Source organism: Castor canadensis, chromosome 7 (assembly GCF_047511655.1).
Source record: "Castor canadensis chromosome 7, mCasCan1.hap1v2, whole genome shotgun sequence".
Lineage (NCBI taxonomy): Eukaryota > Metazoa > Chordata > Mammalia > Rodentia > Castoridae > Castor > Castor canadensis.
Window position 1 is genome coordinate 97,762,833 of NC_133392.1, and position 27,861 is coordinate 97,790,693.

The 27,861-nt window shown below is 36.7% G+C and overlaps 1 protein-coding gene and 1 long non-coding RNA gene across 10 annotated transcripts in view; both read right to left on the reverse strand.

The window, feature by feature from the left end:
- The window catches only part of Miga1 (mitoguardin 1), a 70,193-nt gene that overhangs the window by 32,482 nt on the left and 9,850 nt on the right, over positions 1-27,861 (reverse strand). For all 9 annotated transcript variants that reach the window (XM_074079705.1, XM_074079703.1, XM_074079702.1 and 6 more), the window contains exons 3-7: positions 26,261-26,438; positions 23,754-23,890; positions 22,578-22,704; positions 18,798-18,931; positions 17,932-18,055 (exon numbers count right to left, since the gene is read on the reverse strand). In XM_074079705.1, the coding sequence (XP_073935806.1) occupies positions 17,932-18,055; positions 18,798-18,931; positions 22,578-22,704; positions 23,754-23,890; positions 26,261-26,438 (700 nt within the window). The remainder of the gene's footprint in view (positions 1-17,931; positions 18,056-18,797; positions 18,932-22,577; positions 22,705-23,753; positions 23,891-26,260; positions 26,439-27,861) is intronic.
- On the reverse strand, positions 3,385-7,838 carry LOC141424908 (uncharacterized). Its single transcript, XR_012449854.1, has 2 exons — positions 5,546-7,838; positions 3,385-4,827 (listed from the first exon to the last, which is right to left on the reverse strand). It is a non-coding gene; the product is annotated as an uncharacterized lncRNA (long non-coding RNA).

A 27,861-nucleotide genomic window follows, 5' to 3' on the forward strand; every position in this document is an offset into this window, starting at 1 on the left:
GGATATAAATAGGAAAGAAAAGAATGTTGATTATATATCTTGGCCCCAAAAGGCTGAGAGCAGAAAGGCGCCTCAAGAAGGGGAAGAGGGAGACATAGGGGCAAGACAAAGAATGCTTTCCATATTTCAGTGCTGGCAATGGTGTTATAAACTGTTATTAGACATGAATTTTATTGCCTGATAGAGGAAGAATCTGTAATGATGCTAGGCTCAAAAAGTCAAGACTTTTAAGTCTATTAGGTATAATAGCTAACTGAAAATAATTTATCTGCACTTTATGGGGAAACATCAACAGTTGTAGAGGTAGTAGTGGTGGTTGTTGGTGGTAATGGTTATTGTAATAGCAGTGCTGGTGGTAGCAGTGGTGGTGGCAGTGATGGGGGTAGTAAAAGTGGTAGTGGTGGTGGTGGTAGTGATGGTGTAAGCAGTGGTGGTAGTGATGGTGTAAGCAGTGGTGGTAGTGGTGGTGGCAGTGATGGGGGCAGGTGAAGCGGTAGTGGTAGCAGTAGTGGTAGTAGTAATAGCAGCAGCCATACAGTAATTATCATGCCAAGCCAATACCACTCACAACCTTTTTTTCTCCTAGCTCATTTACTTTCCTTTGCTATTTAGTGCCTGGTTTAGAATTTAAATGGAAATATTTGTTTATCAATCTATCTGCTTTAGCCTCCCAAGTAGCTAGGACCACAAGCATGTACCAGTACACCCACTTTAAATGGGAATGTCTAGATGAACAAACAGAAATATCTTTGAGAAGAAGAAAACATGGAAACTAATGGATGTTTACTATTTAAGAACTAAGATAAGTATGATGGCACACACCTGTAATCCCAGCATTTGGGAGGCTGAGACAGGAGCTTTGCAAGTTTGAGGCCAGCCTGGGCAACTTAGCAAGACCCTGGGGATATACCTTAGTGACAGAGCACTTGTCTGGCATGTGCAAGGCCCCAGGTTAGTTGTCTGGTACAAGGAAACAAAAAACAAAACTGCACTGTAAATTACCACAATTAACACACAGTGTGTGAAGTAAAGTGCCTTTGTTGGTAATCTTTTAAAATAAGTAAATCTAAAAAAAAAAGTTTTTTCTTAACCTGTCTCAATCACCCTAAACTTTTAAAACATGCAGAGACACAAACAGTGTTCTTTGGAAAAACACTGAAACTGTAATGTTTACTTTTAACTAAATTGTCACATTTTAGGCCAAAAATCTGACTGGATTCAAGCCTTCTTTCTTTCACAACCTCATAATTCAAATATTACTTAAGATTTTTTCCAAAGAAGGATTTGTTTTAAAAGCTTTTTTAGTTTTTGTTTGTTTGTTTGTTTGTTTTAACAAAGAAGAAGAAAGAGAAAACACTTCAGGCCTTGGAACTTGGAACTTGAGGCCTGGATCTATTTCCTCAGACCAATCCAAGTAGGTTTTCTGTGCCTCACTCTTGCTGTCTCTAGGCACATTCTATTTTCTGCACTGAGAAGGCATTGAGTCTATTTTAACCTCAGCAGGCTCTAGTTGAGATTCCAAAGATGCCACTCTTCTTTTAAAACCCAAGCTGTCCACTGTCAACTTTATAACACAAGCACGAAGACGAAGCCTGACAAATGTCTCAATGTCATTCTGACTTCTATGCTGATGGCTATTCTCTACCTGACTTTTACCAGGTTAAGTAAGATTTAGAACTTTGGCTTTTCTGTGGTTTTATTAAAAATGAACAAGCTTCTGCTGCCAGCAAGTATTTTAAAAAGTCTACTGTAATTTTTTCAAATAACCGGGAGTCTAGAAAACTGCTGCTCTGGGTATTTTGTGTAACAATTTGCTCATCCACACTGTAAATAGCTGTTTTCTAATTTGTTTTTAAATGCCAGAGTATAGTTTGAAAGAAAGAACAAAGTTGAGTACAAAAATCAAAAACAACTACTTCAGAAAGTGACAGAACTTAAGTTATGAATTATTTCCTCATTTTCCCCTCCATGTGCTTTCATATTGCAGTGGCACTGAGATACACTGAACCAAAAGAGGACTGCTCAGCCCTTGATGTGTTTTGACTTAGACAGCTTCACCTATGTGAGAAGATAATACATGTACAAAAACACTCACTACTATGACTCCCCAAAAGGAGGTTTCTACAACTGTTGTCTCTGACTTTCCTTATTTATCAAAACTTTCATATACCATAATTGGCCAACATAACAACTGTGATTCCTAACTGGGAAATACAGCTGCCAGGAACAGGAGGAAAAAGGGGCCACTCATATTTTAGATGAGTAACAGCAAAGAAATGACTGGAACAAGAAGTAATCATGATTAGGTTTCCAGTTATAAAACTTTAATAGAAAAACTTGGTAACATTGGTCATTCTATACACTATAGCAGGGTCCCAGGTCAAAGGGACAAGTGGGAACAGAAATCCAGTCCAAATACTGAGTCTTTGTCTTCCTGGAGAAAGGTGAATCTTTTTCTTAGCACCAAAGGTGTCTTATGCAGGCCTTTTTCCAAATCAACAAAGGCCTGTTTGGCCTACTGAAGTCTAGATCATGGAAATCCAAGCTGTGAAGATTTAACTTGAATTAAGAGGAAAAGGCAAGCACTGGGAATTGCCCTTGTTTCTGGGATCCCAACAATTTTCATTGTATTGCTGTATTCTCTGAACCTATTTTGACCTGCAGAAAAACATAGCAGTTAGGCTCTATTTTGTGGCATAATTATGGCCTTTGAAATTAAGATTATGAGTCTTACATTTGAGAGGAAATTACTAAGCCACTTTCTCATGTTGTGCAATTTGCCCTCTGCATAGAGAGCTGAGTATACAACTTAAGTATGCAATTCATATCACTCCCTAAAAATAAATCCTCAGGGAGTTTATCCTCCTACCACCATGATTCTGCAGGAAAGGGGAGGACTAGCATCAACTCTGGGCTGACATTTGATGCAAGATGACAGGGTGAGGTGCTTCCTCTTGCAGCCTAGCTCATTTAATATTTCTAAATGTTCTATCTGTCTGCTTACCAAAAAAAGAATAACATCTCTCGGGTGGTCAGCAGGTCCCACTTTACAGCCTTTCCTATTCTTTGCCAGAGAATTTATGCAGTCAGTACTAGGCCAGAGATGTCTCATTGACTCAAAAAATCTTATATAAACAGGAGGCACAAGAAAGACAGATAAAATATTTAAACTGTACTGACCACCATTCTAGCTTCTCCTTCAAGCATATAAATTTGATCATGATTTCTATATAATCTCCAAGGGTTCTCTTTTGCCTTAAGGGTGAGAAAGTACGGAACTTCATGATTTACCTCTTACCACTCTACTATATATTTTGTGTGTAATTGCCTAGATACACTCCTTTCTGTGTCTTGATCCATGTTGTTCCCTCTGCTTAGGAATGCTTGTGTGTGTGTGTGTGTGTGTGTGTGTGTGTGTGTGCACGCGTTTGTACTACTTTGGTTTGAACTCACGGCCTTGTGCTTACTAGGCAGGAGCTCTACCATTTCAGCCATACTTCAGTCCAGACATCTCCATTTTTATCCCTCCAATGCCTTTATACCATTTCTGATATACACTAAGGAATTAAGTGTGTGCTATTTCATATTTAAGACTCTATGAGTTCACTCTACTCAAAAAATAGATTATGAGGAGGCCTAATATCTCAAATATGCATATTTTATAGCAATGCTTTTAAGCTATAAAAATTCCTGCTTTGTTTTTAAGGTCTAAGTTTGTTCCTACACATCAGTATAAAAGAATCTCAAAGACCTTTGCTTCAGCCAAAAAAACCCAACATTTATCATACTTACAGCTTCAGAACTATCTGCTAAAACTGCTATTGCAAATACGTACCACTTTTTATAAGAAAATATAAATACAAAAAATTAATCTTGGAAAGAAATTAAAGTATAGATTAATAAGCCTGAACTTTATTCATGTAAATCATTATCGACTAAAATAAGGTACCCAAGAAATGGTGAGCAAGCTCCACCTATTGCTAATCAGTTTATTTTTAAACTGTTACTAAATTCAGTGATTTGGTCCTACCCAAATAGGACCTCTAATTAAAGAGAGTAAAGACAATCTTGAGGCTGGGGTATAGCTCGGTGGTACAGCACTTGCCAGCATGTATGAGGTTCTGCGTTTGATCCCAGCATTCCAAAAAAAAAAAAGAAGAAAAAAGGAAAAGAAATCTCAATTCCTAATTATCCTGTTAATTTTTTGGTAAGGACACATACCCTGCATAACATAAATATAACACATACTCTATACACATACAATAACAGAAGTCTCTTTTTAAAAATAAAAAATCATTCCTTGGTAAAGGTTTTAGTCCCATATTCTACCAATCTAAAGTCTAATTTCTACCAAAATAATTCAGAAAACATAGTCCTGTTTACTGTAAGATACACATAGATACTTTCATTGTATTTCACATATATAAAACTATGTATTTTTATGTGTATGTGTATGTGTTTGGGTTTTGTGTGTGTGTGTGTGGTATTGGGGTTTGAACTCAAGGCCTTGCACTTGATAGGCAAGTACTCTACCACTTAAGTCATGCCCCAGTCCTAGATGTGAACCTTGAATCAAAATAATACACATTTGTGAATCTGCTACACATTTATACTCACTTTATTTTTTGGTGGTGCTGGGGACCAAACCCAGGGTGCATGCTAGGTGAGTTCTCTACCCCTGTTCCATCCCCTATTCTTGTTTTTTTAGTTTGACACAGGGTATCACTATGTTGCACAGGCTGGCTTCAAACTCAGATCTTCCTCCCTGTGCCTCCTGAGTACTTGGATGACAGGCATGTATTCCCATGCTCTGCTCACTTTTCAAAACTTACAAAATTTATTTGTTAAGGAAAAATAATATAATTGTGCAGAAAACACTACTGTACATGGCTTTTTATTTGATATTCATGATATTTGGTTCTCCAAATGAATTTTACACATCTTCAGAAACAGCAGCAGATAACCAAAGAATTAACTCATGCCTCCAAAACCAGACCTGTTTACTTTCACATTCTTATCTCAGGCTCTTAAACAGGCAGCTTTCAGTTGTGAGGATGGGAAAGAAAAGAGGTGGAGAGGAAAAGTTAAAGGCTCTTCTACTTTCCACATATCCAAATCTAGATCTGTTTACTTTCAAGTTCTTATCTTATGCTGTTAAATAGGCAACTTTCAGTTATGGGAATGGGAAACAGATAGAAAAGAATAGTGAAGGGATATTCTGATTTGTGGTGGGAACTTTAGGCCCTGAGTCCTATGAAACAGCTCAACATTGAAGAACATGCTAATCTATATTGCTTTCTAATTGCTTCATAAAACCAAGTCCTAACTGGCCAAGCAACCTGAAGATAAGGACCTTAGCCTTGTTGCTTACATATTCACTTCTTTGATCTTCTAGTAGTTGACTTTTTAAAATGTGTATTACTGTAACAATTAAATAAACACTTGCAAATTGATTTTGAAGCTATATTTGCCTTAAAAAAATTCATGTGACTCCCTCTGATGAACATTCCTTTTCCTTACAGGAAGGCTATAGTCACAAGGATACAGTTTTTGATTCTATGCAGTAGGCCAGCTAATTTATGGTCCTCCTTTTTACATAGCTCTCTTCAGTGACAAAAACAGTGTAAGGATCTACATAGAATAGTAAGATTGGGGTGGGAGAGGAAAGAAAGCATAAGGGTTAGAAAGAAACAAAAATAAACATGCTATCACTCACAGATAATGCTCACAGAAATTCCAAAAGAACCCATGACAAATTACTAGAAGTAGAACAAATGGGTTCATCAGTGTGTTAATATTCAAATACAAAAATCAACACTAAGGTACCACCAATAAAAAATCAAAAATTGAAGACTTTAAAGAACTCCATTTAAAATGACAATGAAACTATAAGGGACCTACGGAAAAAGCTGTATAAGACCTTTAAGGGGAAAATTATAAAGCATTATGAAAGACATAAATGAAGACCTAATTCAAGAACCGTATCATGTTCCTAGCTAGAAAGATAAATATGATGAAAATAAAAATTCTCCTACAGTTGATCAATAAATACAATGTAATAATTAAATCCCAAGAGAGTGTTTCATGAAACTTGACAAGCTGTCCTAAATGTCACATGGAAAAGCAAAGGGCTAAGAATAATCAAAGCAAGTCTTTAAAAAAAGAACATAGTGAATGGACTCACTCTGGAAGGTATCAAGATTTAATATAAAACTATATAAAGTACAATAATTAAGACACTGAGAAACCAATGCAGGAATGGATAAATGGACCAACAGAATAAAACAGCCCAGAAAAGACACACATATAAAGGAGATTTGACATATAACAGAGGAGGCATTTCAAATCAAGGAGAAAAAGATATATTATCCAATGAGTGGTGCTGAGGCAACTAGCTATCCAGATATTAAAAGAAAAACAATAATATACATTTTTAAAACATCAACTTCTATAAGATCAGACAAAAATATGAAAACAAAAACTTTCCAAGGAAAATACTTAAATATTATCTTATGCCTTCTAAACAATACTCAAAAAGTCCCAACCATAGAGAAAAAACTGATAATTTTGATGTTTAAACATCAAAATTCAAATTTTTAACAAGGCATGGCAGTAAGCACCTATTACAGCACTTGGGAAGCAGAGGCAGGAGGATCATTTGATGTCAGCCTAGACTACACAGTCGTCTCAATAAATACACAAACATCTTGGTGCAACCAGACAGACTTTAAACAAAATGAAGATATGAAAGGGAATTCTCACATACTGCTGATGGGAATTAAATTTGGTATACTCTAGAGAAACTTGGGATATCCACTAAGGCTGAACCATGGCATAAACTCACAAACAATTCTAAAACAAATTAAGAACCAAAAAATTAAGATGGCTTCTGCATGCAAGGAGTTTAAGATCTGGTATAAGAGATTAGATATGTATAGAAATAATTACAATGTATCACCAAAAGTAACCAATGCCCATTAAGGAAAACATTAAACCCTACCTACATAATTTCATAGGGGAATTCCATCTGTCCTCCGAAAAGCTCTACTTGTTTATATTTTAAGTAGCTCCCTTCACCTCTTCATTTGCTCCTCCCTATGTGAAGAGCTGAAGCTGAGAACCTGAGTGCCATTAAGCAAATGGATGAAAGTGAGGTAAAGTTACCGTCTACTACGTGGCTTTGAGTGTGCACCAGTACTCTCCCCCTCTCAGACCTTCTAGAAAAATGTGTGGATCAACAAACCCATCACTTTTGTGCTGGATCTCACCCTCCTGAACTAGAGGGAGTGCTGCCAAGGGTTTTAAGACAGGCAGGGAAGCCCTCCCAGCTGGCTGGGTAAATGTGCCAGGAATTTGCTCTGCATTCCCAGCTCTTCTCCAGAGATTTTTTTTCTTTTTTTTGAGACAGGATCTTCCTATAGCCCAGGCTGGTCTCAAATTCATAATCCTCTTGCTTCTGCTACTATAGTGCTAGAACTACAGTAATGCACCACCACATCCAGCTTTCCAGAGAATTTTTTTTGAAGCGAAGGGAGGATGTCTTAAGAAGCCTTACCACATTGTTCAACCCAGTTATTACGAAAAGGGTTTTTACACAAGGGGATTGGACTTTGAGCACATGATAAAAGCGAGAGCATACAAGGGAGGGGTGAGGATAGGTAAGACACCTAAAAAATTAGCTAGCATTTGTTGCCCTTAACGCAGAGAAACTAAAGCAGATACCTTAAAAGCAACTGAGGCCAATAGGAATAGGGGACCAGGAACTAGAGAAAAGGTTAGATCAAAAAGAATTAACCTAGAAGGTAACACACATGCACAGGACATCAATGTGAGTCAACTCCCTGTATAGCTATCCTTATCTCAACCAGCAAAAACCCTTGTTCCTTCCTATTATTGCTTATACTTTTCTCTTCAACAAAATTAGAGATAAGGGCAAAATAGTTTCTGCCGGGTATTGAGGGGATGGGGGGGAGAGGGAGGGGGTGGAGTGGGTGGAGTGGGTGGTAAGGGAGGGGGTGGGGGTAGGGGGGAGAAATGACCCAAGCCTTGTATGCACATATGAATAATAAAACAATTTTAAAAAAGGGGTTTTAAAAGTTTAATTTTATAATTTTAAACATTAAAAAAAAAAATGTTTTGGTGGTATTGGGGCCTGAACTCACGGCCTTGTGCTTGTCAGGCAAGCACTCTACCATTTGAATCATACCCCAGTCCTTTTTGCTTTTGTTATTTGTGGAACAGGGTCTCAAGTTTTTGCCTGGGCTGGCCTGGACCTCAACACTTCTATTTAATCCTCCAACACAGCTAGGATGACAGACATAGGCCACCATGCCCAGCTTTTTTTGGTTGAGATAGAGTCTCATTAAATTTTTGTCCAGGCTGGCCTTGAACTGCTATCCTCCTAATCTCTACCCAAGTAGCTGAGATTACAGGCATGACTCACTGTTCCCAACAATATCAAAAAATTTTAAATGAGGGCTGGGGGCATGGCTCAGGTGGCAGAGTATCTGCTTAGCAAGCAGGAGGCCCTGAATTCAAACCCTAGTACCACCAAATAAATAAATAAATAATAAAGGCCATTTGTGTTCTCAATGTATTGTTTGTTTACTTATTGGTGGTACTGAGGTTTGAACTCAGGGTCTCTGCTTGCTGGCAGAAGCTCTTCCACTTGAGCAAAGACCCAAACCCTTTTTTGCTTTAGTTATTTTTTTATATAGGGTCTCATGCTTTTTGCCTGGACTGTCCTTGAACCACGCTCCTCCCAATCTCTGCCTCCCAAGAAGCTGAAATTACAGTCGTTAACCACCACACCCTCGCCCTATGCTCTCAGTTTATCTACAGCCCAGAAACTGGTGAGTCTTTGAATAACACTTCAAAGATCAACAAATGCCATTACAAAGAAACAGAGAAAGGTATGAAAGGTTTCCTCTGGCTTAAAATGCAGATATAAATACATGGAAGAAGTAGCTTTAAACAGAATTATGTTCTATAGACAAAAAAGAAAAAGTTAAGAGCCTGCTGAACTATGCAAACAAATAGCATCAGCAAGAATGAAAGAACAAGGGAAATTTACTATGTTGTTGAAGGTGATTATAACACTGAAAGAGACTTTGTACAATTTGGCTGGAGTATATGGGAAGCTATAATAAAAAAAATAGGTTGGAAAAGTGGTCTGAGAACCTGGGAGTGACAAAATCAGAGCTCTGCATCAGAAGGTAACTGTGGAACACGGTGCAGATGTAGCAGGAGGAAGGTCAAATAAGAGGTGATTGAATCCAACCAGGATATAATGAGGGTGCAAGGAGAGTGCATGAGAGCAGGATGATGGTGGCAGAATTTACTAAATAACTGGATGTTCTCATAAGAAGGAATATATCCAATATCATTTTTTATTTCCCCGTGCATGGCAAGATCAGGGATCAAAGAAAGCCCAAATTCAGGCTATATCTAAAATAATGCCCTTTGTAAACCTTTTGAATGACATTATTTTTCTAACACAGAAAAAGTAGATTTAGCTTTTTGTGTGTGTGTGTGTGGTAGTGGGAACTGAACTCAGGGCCTTCCACTTGCTAGGCAGGTGCTCTACCACTTGAGCCACATCCCCAGTCCAGAGCATCATTTTTGTTATTGTTTTACTTTCCTGAATTAATGACTTTAAACATGGCTTAAATGTCCTGTTTAAGTAAATGCAAATATATACTATTACTCTGAGAAAAACAAAATTAATTCTCAGAAAAAAATTAATGTTTTCTGGAGAATATGGCTGAACGGTATTACTATAAAACAAGTTATGAATATATTACACCCACCTACCCATAACCACACAATTTTTAAATCATCCTAGAATAGGCATCTTTAAACTGCTAGAATAAAATTACAATAATAGATAATAAATGATCACTATTTGTCTATGTTAAATACAACAAATGTTATCTTACTTCATCCTCACAATTCTACAAAGTTGATCTAATACAGTCTTACATCTTACAGATGAAGAAACCCAGTTTAAGAAAGGCCAAGGCTGTTTAAGGAAGAGGGGTAGAACTAGAATTTTTTTTTTTAACTGATAAAATCTTTTATTTCACTTTTGAATTTTTATACTAATCTGTGTAAGGTGAAACTAGAACTCTTTAGGACATACACAAATCTAGTTTACCAATAGCCAGGGACTTTTCTTCTTTCTATACTATTTAACAACCACAGGTGTGCTCGCTGGACAATATAACCATCACAGAAGCAAACATTAGGCAGAACACTAGTAAGGAAAAACAAAAGCAAAGAGCTACCAGATATACAGACAGGTTTGGTTCCACATTCACTATGGCATTTATGTGGTACTGCACATTTTTGCATAACCAGGATTTGAAGCCATGTTTGTTCAATGTCAAAGCTCACACTCCTAATTACTAACCTATACCATCCATAACTGAAATTATATTGGAGGGTTTGGTTGATTGAGCCTTCAAAATTACAACAAGAAGCTGGGAATGATGGTACATACCTATAATCCCAGTATGTAGGAGGCTGAGACAGGAGGATCATGAATTTGAGGTCAACCTGGGCTACACAGCATAATCCTGTCTCAAAAAAAAAAAAAAAAAGAATTACAATAGTAAAATTATAACGTGACAAATGTAATTTAAGAATCTTTTGAAAAACAAAAACTACAAATAAACATAATACTTCTGGATGCCATTGGCTAGAAAAACTAATACAGCAATGGAAATTTACACATTTACATTACTATTATTTGAAGTCATCTGTGCATAACCTTCATGCTTTTTGTCACTTTGAGTTACAGCAGCAGGTGTACATAAAACGAACCAGAGAAAATGTGTACCTAAATTTAACTCCCAGTGTTACCAGCAGTACAGCATGGCACTCAGGAGTCCTAAGTATCCAGTGGGTAGTAAACTGTGCTGCCCTCTAGTGATTTTAGCACCGCACTTAACACTAAACTCAAAAATGACTAAGGAAGATGCTTTCATATTACTAGAGAACTAATTCAACTCTTCATTTGTTTGTGATCATCTGACTCCTACAATAAGAGGAATAGAACAAATAATTATTGTTTAAGCCAGGAGTAAGCTTTCAGTGCACAAGAGCTTAGAAATACATCTAATAAAGATTCTCTAATTCAGAATGGTTAAGGAAATGCCAGCACAGGACGGGGCTAAAAAAAAAGTTACAGAATATGGGTGGTTACATTTTATGGGCAAAGCTCATTCCTTAAAACTTAATTCATAGCTATTTCCTAATCAAAAGAATAAATGAGAGGTTGAAATACCATATAACTACTCTACTATATTTTTGAAGCATTTTAAAAATGTACAATCAATTATTGTAATAAATCTGCTTTTAAAACACAAAATATTTGGAGCTTGCATGTAGTTCAATGGTAGAGCGCTCACCTACTATGTGCAAGGCCTGGAGCTTGATCCCCTCACCACACACACACACACACACACACACACACACACACACACACACACACAAATAAACAAGATATTTGTGGTAAAATTTTTTGTATCAGTATCACCTCCTTTCCAAATATCAAAAATATTTTCTACTTTAACTCAGCTATTAGCTTGGCTTAGGAGTACATTAGAATTGTTGAAATTTTAGAGCCAGAAATTTTTCATTTTTAAAGTATAAGTGTTCCTACTTCAATGTTCCTCTTCTGATTTTCTCAGCGTTAGTTCAATGTTTCCAACATGTTCTCTCTGCTAAATTCACAGGAGAAGTACTAGCAGTTATCTGATCTCTCAGCACTTATCATATTTAATGACCATTTAGATGACAATGTTCAGAATATTAAAAAAACAGTCAATTCAAAGTAAAAATAGATTACTTGGAGAGAAGGAGGGCTCAGTAGGAGAAGGGAGTGGGAAAAGAGAAGGTTAATGAGGGCTTAAAAATAATGGAAATACATTGTATACATGAAAATGTCATAATTAAACCCATTATTCTGTACAATTAACATACACTAATAAAAAATTAAGTGACATTAGAAAAGTAAAAATAACAGCACAATAATCACTCAAACCTCTTGCATAAGTTCCCATGCATGTAAACACTAGTATATTTCACAGATATTGACAAAAGAAAGCTGGTATTTCTGGTTACCAGCTGAAGCATAACTACCACAGTGTCACAGCAGTAACATAGCTCTTAATTTCAGGTTACCAGCTTTGAACCTAAGTGATTCTTAATGAACTTTCAAATTTTTCTTGGGATTTGCATTAAAATTTTAGTACAAATTGCTATTTTGAAGTATTACCAATTAATGAAGATCTACTTACTTAACTATAACTTAATAGCAACCATTCTGTATCTTTGTACAGAATGTATAAATATGTATTTTGTTGAAGTACAATTTACACATCACAAAATCCTCTCCTCTTAAGTGTACAATTCAGGGAATTTTAGTTAAATGTATACAACTGTACAACCATCAGCAAATCCAGTGTATCATACCATATGTTCTTTAAAAATTTTTGTTATTAACTTAATCTACATAAAGTAACCCAATAATTCACAGTACTACCAACTCAAAGCCTTTGGCAAGGTTTAAAAAAAAAAAAGAGTAGGCATCACTTCTTAATAAATACATTGTTATCTACAAAGAAACAATGTTAAAACTATTTTAAACATGCTAAAAGAATCATGCTGAGGACCTGAAAGAGTGGCTCAAGTGGTAGAGTGCCTGCCTAGCAAGCTTGACACCCTGAGTTCAAGCCCCAATATTATAAAAAAACAAAACTAAAAAAATCATGCTGAGAGAATTTAAACAGTCTCTCTCTATTGTCATCCAAATTTAACTTGGCAAACTACTCTATGCTTCTATAGTTAGTACCAATGTACAATTAAGTGCAGCTTCTATTCAAATTCTGAATTTCACATTAGTGAAGGAAGTTTTGCTTTGTTTTGTTACAGAAAATAAAATCTGACACATGTGCCCTCTAAAACTCAGATGATCACAACTGAGTAAAGCAGCTAGGAACACTTGTTGGCAAGTATTTACCTGCAAAAAAGCTTGGCATTGGCAATATTTCCAAATAATGTGAACTGATATTAACCTCTTTTTCAGAGTCTATAGTTTCCTAAATTACTAGATAGGCAGATAAATATAGTTACGTTTTGGCATAATATACAATAAAGTATCCCATGATCTCTCTGTGATCAAGATGAAACGATGTAAGAATAAGTTGAATTTATACCTGATTAAATAAAAAGTGTCTTGGGCTGGTGGAGTGGCTCAAGCGGTAGAGTGCCTGCCTGTCTAATAAGCATGAGGCCCTGAGTTGAAACTCCAATACCACCAAAAAAAAAAAAAATTTGAAAAGAAAAATAAAATAAAAAGTGTCTTTTTAAAAATCAGTTTTGTGGTACAATTAAACACATAAAACCATGTATCTTTAAGGTGTAAAATACCAAGTTTTCAGCCATGGAACTATAATCCTAACTACTCAAGAGGCAGAGATCAGGAGAATTGAAGTTCAAAGCCAGCTGGGGCAAATAATTCAAGAGACCCTGTCTTGCAAAACCTATCACAAAAATGGGCTGGCACAGAGGCTCAAGTGGTAGAGTACCTGCCTAGCAAGCATGAAGCCCTGAGTTCAAACCCCAGTACAGACAAAAAAAAGAAGAGAAAAAGAAAAAAAAAAAGCCATGTTTTAATATACGTATACATTGTGAAGTGTTCACTACAATCAAGCTAATTAACATATCTATGACATCTATAGAGTTACTCTGTGGGGGATGGGCAAAGATTTAAGATCTATTCTTAGGGCTTGGGGATGTAGTTCAGCAACAGCAGGTGCCTTTCTAGCAGGCCCAAGGTTCTGGATTTGATCCCAGCACTGCAAACAAAACAAAACAAAACAAAACAACAAAAACCTACTCTTAGTAAATTTTGCATATATAATAAGGTATTATTAATAATGTCACCATGCATTAGGTCTCCAGGATTCATCTTACATACCTGAAACTTTACAAAGCATCTTAATTCTTTGTGACCTACAGAAACGTGGATGTGTCATGCCTCAGTTCTGTCTGTCCATTTTAACATTTTTTATTAAAGGTTTCAAGGCCTGCACTGATAACCAACATAATTAACCAAACTAGAGAGTGACAAAGAGCTGGGAGGAATAATTTATACATTAGATACCAAATCAAAATCTAAAACTACTTTAACAATTCAGAATGACTCAGAACTGATAATTTAGTGAAACAAATAAATATAACATTAAATTTGGGGTCCAAAAAACAACTACACAGCAACAAAGGAAGGAAGATGTAGTTTAACAGCAACAAATCCAACACAGCAAAGAACTTAGAAATTCAGTTAACCATAAACTTGACATTAGCAATGTTACAAAAATCAATATACTCTTTATTCAGAATTTCTAGCTCAGGATGACAAACAGAACACCTTCTACTTCAAAAAGATACTACTGAGTTGTGAACAGTAGTATGCTGGCATGAGACCCTGAGTTCAAACTTCAGTACCACCAAAAGAAAAGTCATACTGAGTGTCCCTGAGAAGTTCCAAATTTCAAGTCACTACAAATCAATAAACATTACTGCCCTGTCCTAGAACTTTGCATATAACATTTTACTCAAGTCTCACAATTAGTTTATAAATAGGTATGCTATATGCCCATTTTGCAGATGAGGAACCAGAGGCTTGGACACATTATACAATCATGCAGCTAAAAAATGGTAATGCCAGGATTTGAATCCAGTTAGTAAGAATGCAATGTGTACTTTTATTTTTATTTTTTTACAAAACTGGGGTTTGATCTTGGGTCTTTGTGCTTGCAATGCAGGTGCTCTACCATTTGAGCCATACCTCTAGTTCATTTTACTCAGGTCTCTCAAACTATTTGCCCAGGCTGGCCTCAAACCATGATCCTCCTGATGTCAGCCTCCCAAGCAGCTAGGATTACATGCATGAGCCACTGGTGCCCGGCCAGAGTGTGTATAGTTATTATATAAATGTAAGCCAAAAGGTAATCTGTCAAAGTTCAACCAGCACAGTCTACCTCAAGTAAACAGAGTAGCTTTCTTCTTTTATTATTTGATTATGCTTTAATAAATTCTATAAAATGTGTAGCCAGCCTAGAGAGTCTAAAGGGCCTGAAAGAGAAGGAAAGATGAATGAGTTAACTTCAGATCCCCACATAGGTACAGAAGAAGAAAAACTTTATAAACAAGGGCTGGGGATATAGCTCAGTGGTAGAGTACTTGCCAAGCATGTACAACGCCCTGGGTTCAGCCCCCAACACTGCAAAATAAAAAGAAAAATAAAAAGGAAAATCCACACTAAAGCATACCACCACCAGAAATGAGATTCCTTATTCTGGCAGTGTGAGATTTTTAGGCTGCCTACTCCAATCCTGTATTTCCTACAGTGAATTTTGTTTACAGATATACTATGCCCCCCCAACAAGAGTTCATAATCAATCCTCCTATTCAAAAATGCCTGTCTTATAAGTGGTCCCTACAGTGTGGTGATTAAGAGTGGACTCTGAAGCTGGAATGGACCCATAATCTGCCTAGGTCCAAATGTGGGTTCTTCTACTTAAAAGCTGTGCAACTCTGAGGATGTCACTTAATGTCTGCACTTCACTTTCCCCACTAAAAACAGGGAGGATCCCATAAAAGGTGTTATGAAGATTAAGTGAGATAATTTTCACCAAGAATAGTGAGAAGAAACTATAACGTGCATAGTGCTCAACAGAAAGCTGGCCCATGAGAACAAGCAAACATTGGCAGCTATCAGATCATAAACACAGAAGAAGAGGAGAGAAATTAGAAACTGTCCAAACTTGAAAGCCTATCAAATTCTTGAGAGAAAAATTAATTTCATCAAATAAGACAGAGATTCTAAAACAACAAAGTATTCACTAAAGCCGCATCAATACTTGGTTTAAATTCACCTCTTGAGCCTCTGAAGGCATTTAAGCTCTCTTGATTTACGACTACTAACTATAAGTTACCTTTCAATAATACAAATTAAATGTATGAACTGAATTTAGAAAATGAGAAAAGTTAACTCCTAAGCAACTTTGATTAATGGCAGGTAATAGATACAAAGAAGCTACTACTCCCTCACCAAAGTGCCAGACAAAGTCAGTTCTCTCAATCTAAATGTTCAAAAATAGAAACTTGCAATATACAAACAATTCTTGAGAAGGAACAAAATATAACAGCTTCAGGCCAACTGGATTCTCCAGAGAGACAGTGAAGCTGCAGGTAAAAGCCAACCAGCCTAGTCGGCAGTGAAAGCCAGGTTAAGACACGTGGGTCAGGAACACATTCCAGACCTAAGCTAAATGTTTGGATTAACTTTAGGGCCCATTCTCAAAACCTTATTTAGAGTTCTAAATTAACAATGATTTCCTCAGAAACAACTTGAAGACTTGAGAAGTTAAGCTCCTGGCCTGGAGGTCTTCTTGTCTAGAAGCAATGTGAACTTAAAAGCAAATACCCTGGGGTAGTAGCCAAGAAATTTTTTTTTTTTTTTGGTGCAAAAGGGCTTCACGCTTGTAAAGGTACTCTACTGCTTGAACCATACTGTACCATACCTCTAGTCAATTTTGCTCTGGTTTTTTTGGAAATGGGGGCATCATGAATTATTTGCCTGGGCTGGCTTCAAACCGTGATCCTCCCAATCTTAGCCTCCCAAGTAGTTAGGATTACAGGCATGAGCCACTGGTGCCCAACTCCAAGAAACCTTTGTAACATGAACAGATGACAAATGGACCTCACCAACCTCAAAGGAAGGTGACAGAAAAGAAATGAAACTTTGGGCATGCCAAACAGAACCAAATCTGAGCTACATGGCACAAGACTAAAAAACCAAAAACTACACATTTACATTATCCTTCTCACAAGGCTGGCAGAGACTAAAACAGAAGATTAGAACAGTGTGTGCAAAGCATTTCTACAGTCAAACATTTAAACTCCCAGTTCTATTCCTTTTCCTACATCATTTTTTCCTATTTTGCGTTCCCTGTGACTTTCCTTGTCATTTTCTTATCCTTTCTAATTGTGCCATTTCCATTTTACATAGAAAAAAAGTAAGGCCTTTATTATTCTTGTCGACAAATTGTATTTGTCGACAAATTCTATTTGTCGACAAGAATATTGCCTACTTGATGGAAGTATGGCTCAAGTAGTGAAGCACCTGCCTAGCAAGTACAGGCTCTGATTTCAAACCCCAGTACTGCAAAAAAAAAAAAAGTTGCCTACTTCTTTTCTCGTCCATACTCTCCTAGATATGTCAAAATATTATGCCTATATTAATAACAGAGGAACTATTAAAAACACTCATCAAGCTGGACGTGGTGGTTCAGTATTCAGGAGGCTAAGGCAGGAAGATTACAATTTCAAGGCCAGGCGAGCTTGGACTATGCAATGGAATCCTGCCTCAAAAACACCAAAAAAAAGCCAGACATGGTGGCACAGGCTTATAATCCTAGCACTAGGGAACTAGGGAAGATAAGGCAGGAGGATAGCCAGCCTGAGCTAGATAGGGAGACACTGTCTCAAAAAAATAGAAATAAAGAAAGAGGAAGAGGAGGAAGAGGCCACCAAGAAAGCAGGACATTAACTGAAGCTAGGACAGCGAGTGGAGAAAACAAAGAATGCCATAAATGATGAACATTATTTTTTCATCTAGAGTATATTTTTAAAATGTCACAGCCCTACTATGGTAACTACTTTAATTTACACTTTAAAGACATCAAGTTCACTTGAAAAATAAAACCAAAAGAAAAAAAATACCATAGAATTGCTTCCCCTTAGCTATCTTGTAAAACATGTAACTTATTAATATACAAGACACTTAAGCAAATGACTTCAAGAATCTGAAAGAAGAAAAGTCATGCATTTCATAAAAACCACAAAAAATATCCACATTACCAGTATCATTAGCAAGAGAACTAGGATCAGATCCTCCAAGGGTAGCTTCAAACTCCTCTTGGAGCCGATATGCTCTTTGCAGCAGAGCTTCAAGTTTATGGATGAATTCAGTGCTAATGATATCCTACGAAGACAGAAAAAGTACACACAGCAAGTATCAGATGTTATTAAAATTCTAAACATAGAAAATGTGTACTTTTTAAATAAAAACAAGGAAAGAGAAGGACATTAAAACAATTATTAGGCAGTAGAAAGAAGTTGTGAGGCTTGGGTTTTAGCCGTGTCTTTGACAAAATTATCTTCTTTCCTCAGGAATCAGTTTCTTTATCTGTAAAATTAAGAAGTTAGAACAGATCAGGGGTTCTCAAAGCAAAGTACCTCGACCAGCAGCATCATTAACCAACTGGGAACTGTCCAGAAATGCAATTCTCATGAGCCACTCCAATCCTGCTGCATTAGAAACCCTGGATGTGGAGCCCCTAAATCTGTGTTTTAATAAGCACTCTAGGTGATCATGATGCATACTCAAGTTTGAGAGCTACTACTCTACCTAATGATCAGTAAAGACCACCCCAGTTCTACCTTTAAGTGATTTTTACGAACATAAGAATACAATTAAATCCAAAGCGCAAAAGAGACTTTTAAAAAATCTTCTGGAAATCATATTCCACAATTCTAGAAAAGTCAAGAAATTTGATGAATGGAAGCTAACTAAACCAAAAATACCAATAGGGAATATGTGAGGGTGGGGGAAAAGAAAAAAACAGTTCTTTTAAATGCCAAAGAAAGCAAGTAAACTGAGTCAGCATTAAAAACGGTTTAACTCTTCCAATATCATAAAGACCACTCCTCAATAAATCACTCACATCTACACTTTCTTCAGCAATGGCATCTCCTGCACCCAGTTTAACGGAACTGCAGGCTTCATCTTCAGCCTGCCTATTGCGAAAGGTTAGAGCTTGTTCCCATCGACGCAATGCCTCTTCAAACAACTCCATACCTAAAAATTAACAGTAGAATGATTATAATGTATAGTTATCACCAATATCATAGTCTAACTGTAATTCTGATACTAAAAAATGATTTCATGGGCTGCGGCTAAAGCTCAGGTGGTAGGGCGTCTGCCCAGCAAGTTCAAGACTCAGAGTTTGAACTCCAGTACTGCAAAAGAAATTTAATAATATGCACATATTATCTCACAGCAGGATCTTGATTTCCAATATATGGTAGGCCTACGGTTCTAGTGAACCAAAAATCAGACAGAAAATGACCAGTGTTTTTATGTTTTAAAGTAACGTAACTCAGGTTGGGCACCAGTGGCTCACACCTATAACCTTAGCTACTGAGGAGGCAGAGAGAGATTAGGAGGATCATAGTTTGAGGCCAGCCCAGGCAAAAAGCGACACCCTATTTCAAAAATACCCAGCACACAAAAAAAGGGACTGGCAGAGTGGCATAAGTGGTAGAGCGCCTGCCTAGCAAGCATGAGGCCCTGAGTTCAAACCCCAGTACTGCCAAAAAAAAAAAATTAAATTAAATAATATAGTAACTTGGGCTGGAGGTGTGGCTTAAGTTGTAAAGCACCTGCCTAGCATGCACAAAGCCCTGAGTTTAAACATCAGTACTGCCAAATAAAAAAGTAAAATAATGTAACTCAAATATATGTGATGCTTAGAATTTTTCTAGAACATTATCATAAATTCATCAACTGTTCAACATTTTGACTAAGTTTTAGTCATACAACTATATTTCAAAATATTCCCCTAAGATATACCCAAAAGACTGTGACACAGGTTACTCCAGAGGCACCTGCACACCCATGTTTACTGCGGCACTATTCACAATAGCCAAGTTATGGAAACAGCCAAGATGCCCCACCACTGACATGGATTAAGAAAATGTGGTATCTACACACAATGGAATTTTATGCAGCCATGAAGAAGAACGAAATGCTATCATTTGCTGGTAAATGGATGGAATTGGAGAACATCATTCTGAGTGAGGTTAGCCTGGCACAAAAGACCAAAAATTGTATGTTCTCCTTCATATGTGGACATTAGATCAAGGGCAAACACAACAATGGGATTGGACTTTGAGCACATGATAAAGGCGAGAGCACACAAGGAAGGGGTGAGGATAGGTAAGACACCTAAAAAATTAGCTAGCATTTGTTGCCCTTAACGCAGAGAAACAAAAGCAGATACCTTAAAAGAAACTGAGGCCAATAGGAGAAGGGGACCAGGAACTAAAGAAAAGGTTAGATCAAAAAGAATTAACCTAGAAGGTAACACAAACGCACATGAAATTAATGTGAGTCAACTCTCTGTATAGCTATCCTTATCTAACTAGCAAAAACCCTTGTTCCTTCCTATTATTGCTTATACTCTCTCTTCAACAAAATTAGAGATAAGGGCAAAATAGTTTCTGCTGGGTATTGAGGGGATTGGGGGGGAGAGGGAGGGGGCGGAGTGGGTGGTAAGGGAGGGGGTGGGGGCAGGGGGGAGAAATGACCCAAGCCTTGTATGCACATATGAATAATAAAACAATAAAAAAATTCCCCTAAATTAGAAAGAATACTGATAGATTAACAAGAAAAATCTATAAGCAGCTATAGAGTTTATAAGTTCTCAGGAGGAAGCAGTAAACTGAGAGAAAAGATAACAGCATAGAAGTACAAAATGAAGTCTTTGTTAAAACTGCCCCCACCAAGAGTGTCATAAACTATTATCTCAATTTACTGATCTGAATTGATAAATGGTGTCCCACAGTTAAAAATGTACAAGAGAGTGAGTGACTCCATAAAGAGTTAAATACAGTCCAAGCGGGAATTTCTCAGCCCTGCTGAAAGCTCTTACAGGGAAAAAGGTGAGTATGTACAGCTTGTTCTCTAAGTAAAAACAAAATAATTATGCACTTCAGGAAAAAACAAAATATATTAAAACTTCAACTTTTCTGCACATATTAAAGGAAAAGACCTTTAAAATCTGTTAAAGAATCTAGGCAACTCATTCTGAAGATGTTTTAGGATCTGGTAGGGAAAGAATCCCTCTCCTCCAAAAGCACTTTTTCAATTAGCTGTAGAATGTAGAAAACTAAACAAACAAAATCTTCATATGCAATGCAGGCCTTTCCTTTTTTGATTTTCTGTAGCAAGGGACGTCCTTTTGATTTTCCTCCTAAAAAAAATGTTTGTACTTAAAAGAAAATTATACCTATTAAATTACATTTAAAAAATTGTATCTACCCTCCTTTCTAAATTCATTTCTTTTTCACACTTTCACTCTCTATCCATTTGATTATTTTGGCTGAAGACAAAAGAATTTTCTAGCAGCAGAGTTGTCTAAAGAGAAAGTACAGTGTCCGTCTTCCTACAGAACATAGCGGAGACTACCACTTATCATCAGTGTTGTAAGTTCAAGTCAAATGTCACTGATTTCTTTTAAATGTCATCAGTTTTAAAAACAGAATTGAAGCAATAGATAAGTAACCAGAGTAGGTCACTTATCAGAGCCATAGGGCTCCTACTCATCTGAATTCTATGATACAGAAACCTTCTGCAACTTCTCTAGTTTTACCTTTTCTTTAATTCAAACTCTGGGTGTTTCAAATACAAGCTGGGAGTACAGGTCTATTAGCTATAGCTACAGTAACCTCTAAGAATAGTAAGCTTAATTCTTTAAGAGACCTTTGGAGAAGATGGTACAAGAACTAATCTTCCTTTTTCCCACAGAAGTACTTCTATGGTACCACTGGGGGTGATGTAGCCTAGATATCCAGAGTGTGGGAATACATTCAGAAGTACACAGTCTTCTGCCAAATCCACCCCTTTACTGCTTGTTGGCCAGAGATAGAGCAAGAATTTTTGGTTTTATTTTATATTAGGTCTTCATTTCCTTTAAAGGAATGTAGCCCAATGCCTGTAATCCTAGCACTTGGGAGGCTGGGGCAAGAGGATCACCAATTTGAGGCTATCCTGAGCCACATAGCAAGTTCAAGGCAAGCCTGGGGGCTACACAGTGATATGGTAAGACCCTGTCTGAAAAAAAAAAAAAAAGAGAGAAAAGGAAAGGAAAAAAAAAAAAATCAACCAAACCAACAAAAGGAATGTAGCCTAAAACAGAGAAGAATGATGAATCCTCTGATTCAACATGAGGCTCAGGTTAGGCTTGGACTAAGAAGAACACTGTGTGTGAAACATGGGTTTTCTGTTTGATTTTTTTCTGCCTATTGGAAGAATGTATATGGTAGCTATATAAAATATTATTCAAAGTGGATTCTGACAGATTCATTAGCTGTTATGTAGATTGGATTCAACATATGTAAGAACATTTTAAAATTACAATTGCTAGGGCTGGAAGAAGGGCTCAAGCAGCAGAGCACCTACCTAGCAAGCATGAAGTCCTGAGTTCAAGTCCCAGGCTAAAAAAAAAAATTACAGTTGTTTCCCTTTGAATAATTCAGGAGGTTTCTTGTTGTTGTTGTTGTTGTTTTGTTTTTTGCATGCTGGGGATCAAATCCAGGGTCTTGTGCATACTAGGCAAGCATTCTTACCACTGAGCCATATCCCCAGTTCCAATTCACTGTTTTTTTCAGTTTCAAATTAAGTATGAGTACAGTGTCTTAAAACTTTGTAATGTTATTCCTACCCATTAAGTATAAGTTCTCAGGAGTGGTCACAGGAATATTGACAAGTTTAATATCATCTTCATCTGCTTTGTCCCATGAATTAGAATTGCCACAAGCACAGCCAGGACAAGAATTGACACTCTGGACCTAAAATTAAGATTGATAGAAGTTATTTCAAAATCTGTGTCAGACAGGATGTTGTAATGTTTCATATTTACCCATCATTTATATACTCCTATTTATATACATTACAATCCAAGTAATTCCTACCTGAAGAAATAATTCAGATTATCTTCAATATCAAACTTAGCTGTTTGCTCAAAAATACACAAGCTGAATGATATTTTGAACATAAAACCAGTTATTTCCATAGAAAAATCAGGCAGTTATTTTTATGTTTACTGTTTTAAGTAACTATTTATAAAATTTATCTATACCTACTATACTCTTTTAAGTTTTTAACAATGACAGCTCTCTGCTAAATGATAACTAGAAGTCATCATCATTGTATATGCCTTTCCCCAGCAAGGTGTACTGTGCCCATCATTTCAATCACATCCATAAAGATGATTCCCACACCCCTAATTCCAGTTGTTCTCTTGAGAAATCAAGACCTACATTTTCATATGCCTACTAGGTGACTCTGCTTGGCTTTTCCGCTGGCATCTCAAACTGCCTTATCATAAACAGAGTTAAGCATCTTCCCATGATAAAAAATTTTTCCTCCTCCCAGATCCATTAACAGTACTCCCATTCCCATAATTTCTCAAACTAAACACCAAAGATCCTCCAGATCTCTGCCTCCTGAGTAGCTAGGATTATAGGTGTGAGCCACCAGTGCCCAGCTTTCTTTTTTAAATAAGAAAGCATCTCATTATAATACCCAGCCAGCCTTGTACTCCTGGGCTCAAGGGAGTCTCCTGTCTCATCTCCAGAGCAGCTTAAACTGTAGGTGTGTGCCACTATGCTCAGCAAAATTATATTGATTTTTTTTTTTTTGAACTGGAAGTGTGGCTGAAGTGGTAGAGCACCTGCTTTACAAGCATGAAGCCATGAGTTCAAACCCCAGTATACATACATATACATACATACACAAGCACACACAGCTATAGGTGTGTAACACTTTTGAAACTAATATTCAAAAAGAGACATATAAACAAACATAAGAAAAATAATAATATATACTTTCTACTCACGGAGGCCAAACTCTGTGCTGAACCTGAGTATTTACTGAAAAGTCCTCCATTAGCATAGTTACAAGACTGAGATCCTTTGTCTTTGGTGGAACTTAAAGATAATGTCAAATTGTGTCTACTACTGGAACAACTTGAACCTATTAAATAAACATACAAGTATTAAAAGTATCAACAAATCAATGATAATTTTCAGGTAAAATTTGAAGTTATATATTACATTCATTCAGAAAGCTTCTAATTTTTAAAACATACAGCATTCAACTGTATAAATGACCAAATGTGAAACATGAAGTCCTAGGTTCAATTCCCCAGTACCAAACAAAACAAAACAAAGCAAAAAAAAGTCTGATGTTTTTTGCACTGCTAAAATCTCCTCTTTGAAATGAAGAGTAAAACATTCACCTAATTAATTGCAATGCTTTTGAATGGCCTATTATAATCAGTATAAAAATGTTAGCAACTATGGACCTTCAAAGTATAAATTTAATAAAATATAAGTATTTCCCCTCCTGAGTATACTTAAACCCCATCTACTTGCATTAGATTGTATTTAGTTTTCTGTGTTTCCATTCATCTTAACACATCAGATAAAACACTCTTGGTTTCAAACTCCAATACTTATAATCTGTATGACATTGGATAAGTCACTTAACATTCCGTATCTCTATTTTCCTTTCTTCCTTTCTTTTTTACCCTCCTTTCCTTCTTTTTTTTATTTTTTCCTTTTCTTTTTGGAAGTACTTGGGTTTATTCTCACAGCCTTGGGCTTATAGGCAGGTACTCTACCATTTGAGCTGTGCTCCCAGCCCTTTTAATTACTTTAGTTATTTTTTAGGCAGTGTCACATTCTACCTAGGGGGCTGGGCTAGCCTCAGACTGTGTCCTTCCTACCTATGCTGTCCCGAGTAGCTGGGATCACAAGGCATACCACCACACCAAGGTTATTGACTGAGATGCGGTCTCACTAACTTTTTGCTTGGGCTGGCCTGGAATCTGAATCCTCCCAATCTCTACCTCAGAAGCAGATGGGATTAAAGGCCTGAGCCATCTTGCCTGGCTACATTTCATTTCTTTTTTATGTATAAAATGGAAGAATAATGTAGAATTGTAGGCATAATTCCTAGGACTGCTGTAGAATTTAAATAAAATACTGAATATACAACACCTGATAAAATCTCAATAAATGACAGTGATCACTATTGCAATGCTCATTAAATTTGGCACAGTGACTTATTATGTGCTGGGCAAATCAATCACTAAAGCATAAAATTCACTAAATAATTAAAAACCAAGAAATGTAGCATGTGCAAGAAATTATTTTTATTGCTAAAATTTAGCAATAAATAGCATATATCTAACAAAAATTGCAAATCCTTTAAAAGCTAGCAATTGTTTTAGAATTTTAAATACTATGGAAATAGACAAATATACACAAAACAAGAGAAACACAAGCATCCTGAAAGGAGCAATTAAGTAAATCAGATTACATGTGTACAAATTTAACACTAATTATACATTTAAAATGATAGCATAAACATTTATTTATTGACCTGGAGAGATATTCATATATAAAAGCAAGCTATGAAATGTATGGTTAGATTTTTACTTTAAATATATAATTTACCTACATATAGTATAAAATTTTACATCTCAATTTTACAACACACCTGTGCCAGGTATGGTGGTACATGTCTATAATCCCAGTACTCAGGAGGCTAAGATAGGAAGATAGCAAGCTTGAGGCCAAACTGGGGCTACACAGGCTAGTGCTACATTTTCTCAAAAAGAGAAAAAAAAGAGAAAAGATATTTAAATAGAAATATAAATGGATAAATATACACCAAAGTATTATCAGCAGTTATTCCTGGATAGCAGAATTTCAAGTGATTTTAATCTTTTACGTTTATTTATCTATCTTAGCTAATCTTTCTCTAATGTTCTTTTTGTTGTTTTGAGATAGGATCTCCTTACGTAGCCCAAGCTGACCTCAAACTCAAGTCCCTCCTGCCTCAGCCTCCCCAGTGCATGGATTGCAGGTGTGTACCACCACGCTCAGCTTTAAATTTTTCTATTACTTTTGAGTTCAATAACAAGGAAAACAAATTGGAGGGCAAGGCATGATGGCTCACATCTGTAATTCCAGCTACTCTATAGGCAGAGACTGGGAGGATCACAATTTAAGGCCAACTCCAGCAAAAAGTTAGTAAGGTTCCCATCTCAACAAATAAGCTGGGCATGGTAGTACACACCTGTTAGCCCAGGAATGCAGAAGGTGTAGGTAGAAGGATCACAGGCCAAGGCCAGCCCTGAACCAAAAAACAAAAAAAATCTTGAAACCCTGTCTGAAAAACAACAAAAGCAAAAAAGGGCTGGGGAATGGCTCAAGTGACAGAGTACCTGCCTAGTGTGACACCCCACTCCAAATCTGGAGAATAAATCACTGTACTCAAGCTGTAACTGACACATAGGATTTCTTTTCTAGACTTAATTCAGCTATTTCCACATACCTTTGTCTGACGCTGCCCTTTTAGTATATTCAAGTATTAGGTGCTCTGGTTCCCATGGCAATATTTTTCCTTTCTTCTTTCCACGTTTTCTTTTAAAGTGATGAGCCAGAAAAATTACAGATATAGCACTCACAGCAGTAACCACAAACAACTTCTTAACTATTGGTGAAAACTTGATCTGGAAAAGATGTAGTTAGTTTGAAAAAAAAAAAAATCTTATTTGTTCACTATAAACAGAGACATAAGAACTAAACTTATTCTGAATCTAACTTGTTTCTAAATATTATGAAGAGACTGTAATTTTACTCATTCAATGACAGTTAACCCATTTGGTTTTTTAAAAGATTTTTAATGTGTTCGGCACAGTGGCTCACACCTGTAATCCTAGCTACTCAGGAGGTAGAGATCAAGAGGACTGAGGTTTGAGGCCAGCCCAGGCAAAAAGTTAGCAAGACCCCATCTCAACCAATAAACAGCTGGGCATGGTGATTTCAGGCCTGTCACCCCAGCTACAGAGGGAGGCATAAATAGGGACATTGTAGTCCAGGCTGCATGCACATAAAAGAGAGACCATATGTGAAAAATAACTAAAGCAAAAAGGGCTAACAGCCTGGCTCAAGTGGTAGAGTGCCTGCCTAGCAAGCACAACTTCCTAAGTTCAAAACCCTGTACTGTCAAAAAAAAACTTTTTAATGTAATAATTTATGACTCACTGTATTCAAAAATCAATGGGAGCTGGTGTCAGTGGCTCATGCCTATAATCCTAGCTACTCAGGAGGCAGAGATCAGGAGAATCAAGGCTCAAGACCAGCCCAGGCAAATAGTTTGTGAGACCCTTTTCGAAAAAAACCCTTCACAAGAAAGGTGTGGTGGAGTGGTTTAAAGTGTGGGCCCTGAGTTCGAATCCCAGTATCACAAAAAGAATTTAAAAAGTCAACAAGAAAAAAAAGTCAATGGGACCACAAAAGAATTCAACCCCATGAAGATTGTTGAGCAAGTAATTATTTCATGCAACTGAATCTACTGTCTGAATCATAGCAATATTTTTAGCTATAAGAATGACCATTTAATTTATATTTTGCAGGGCTAGGGATGGAATGCAGGGTCTCATGCAAGTAGGCAAGTGCTCTACCATTAAGCCACAACCCCAGCCTGTAACTATAGGAATGATCAAATCAGACTTTTAAACTGAGCCCTTTTTTTTTTTTTAACTATCTAGGAATGTGAAAAAACAGAAGCTAACTCAACTTCTAAATACCATATAAACAAACCATTTTACTCATGAATTATTCAACAACTATTTCTGAGAATCTTACAAATTAGGTACAGTAGGGTATGACTGTAATTTCAGCACTTAGGATGCTAAGGCAGAAGGATCAAGAGTTTGAGGTGAGCTACATAGTTTCAAAACAAAAATGAAAAAAAGAATCTTAAAAACTACCAAGACTAGGCTAGAGGTGTGGTTCAGTATTAGAAAGCCTGCCTAGCAAAACAGTTTCTGCCTGGTAGAGAGGAGTTGGGGAGGTAAGGGAGAGGGCGGGGGGAAGGGGGGAGAAATGACCCAAACATGAATTAAATAAATAAATAAATAAATAAATAAA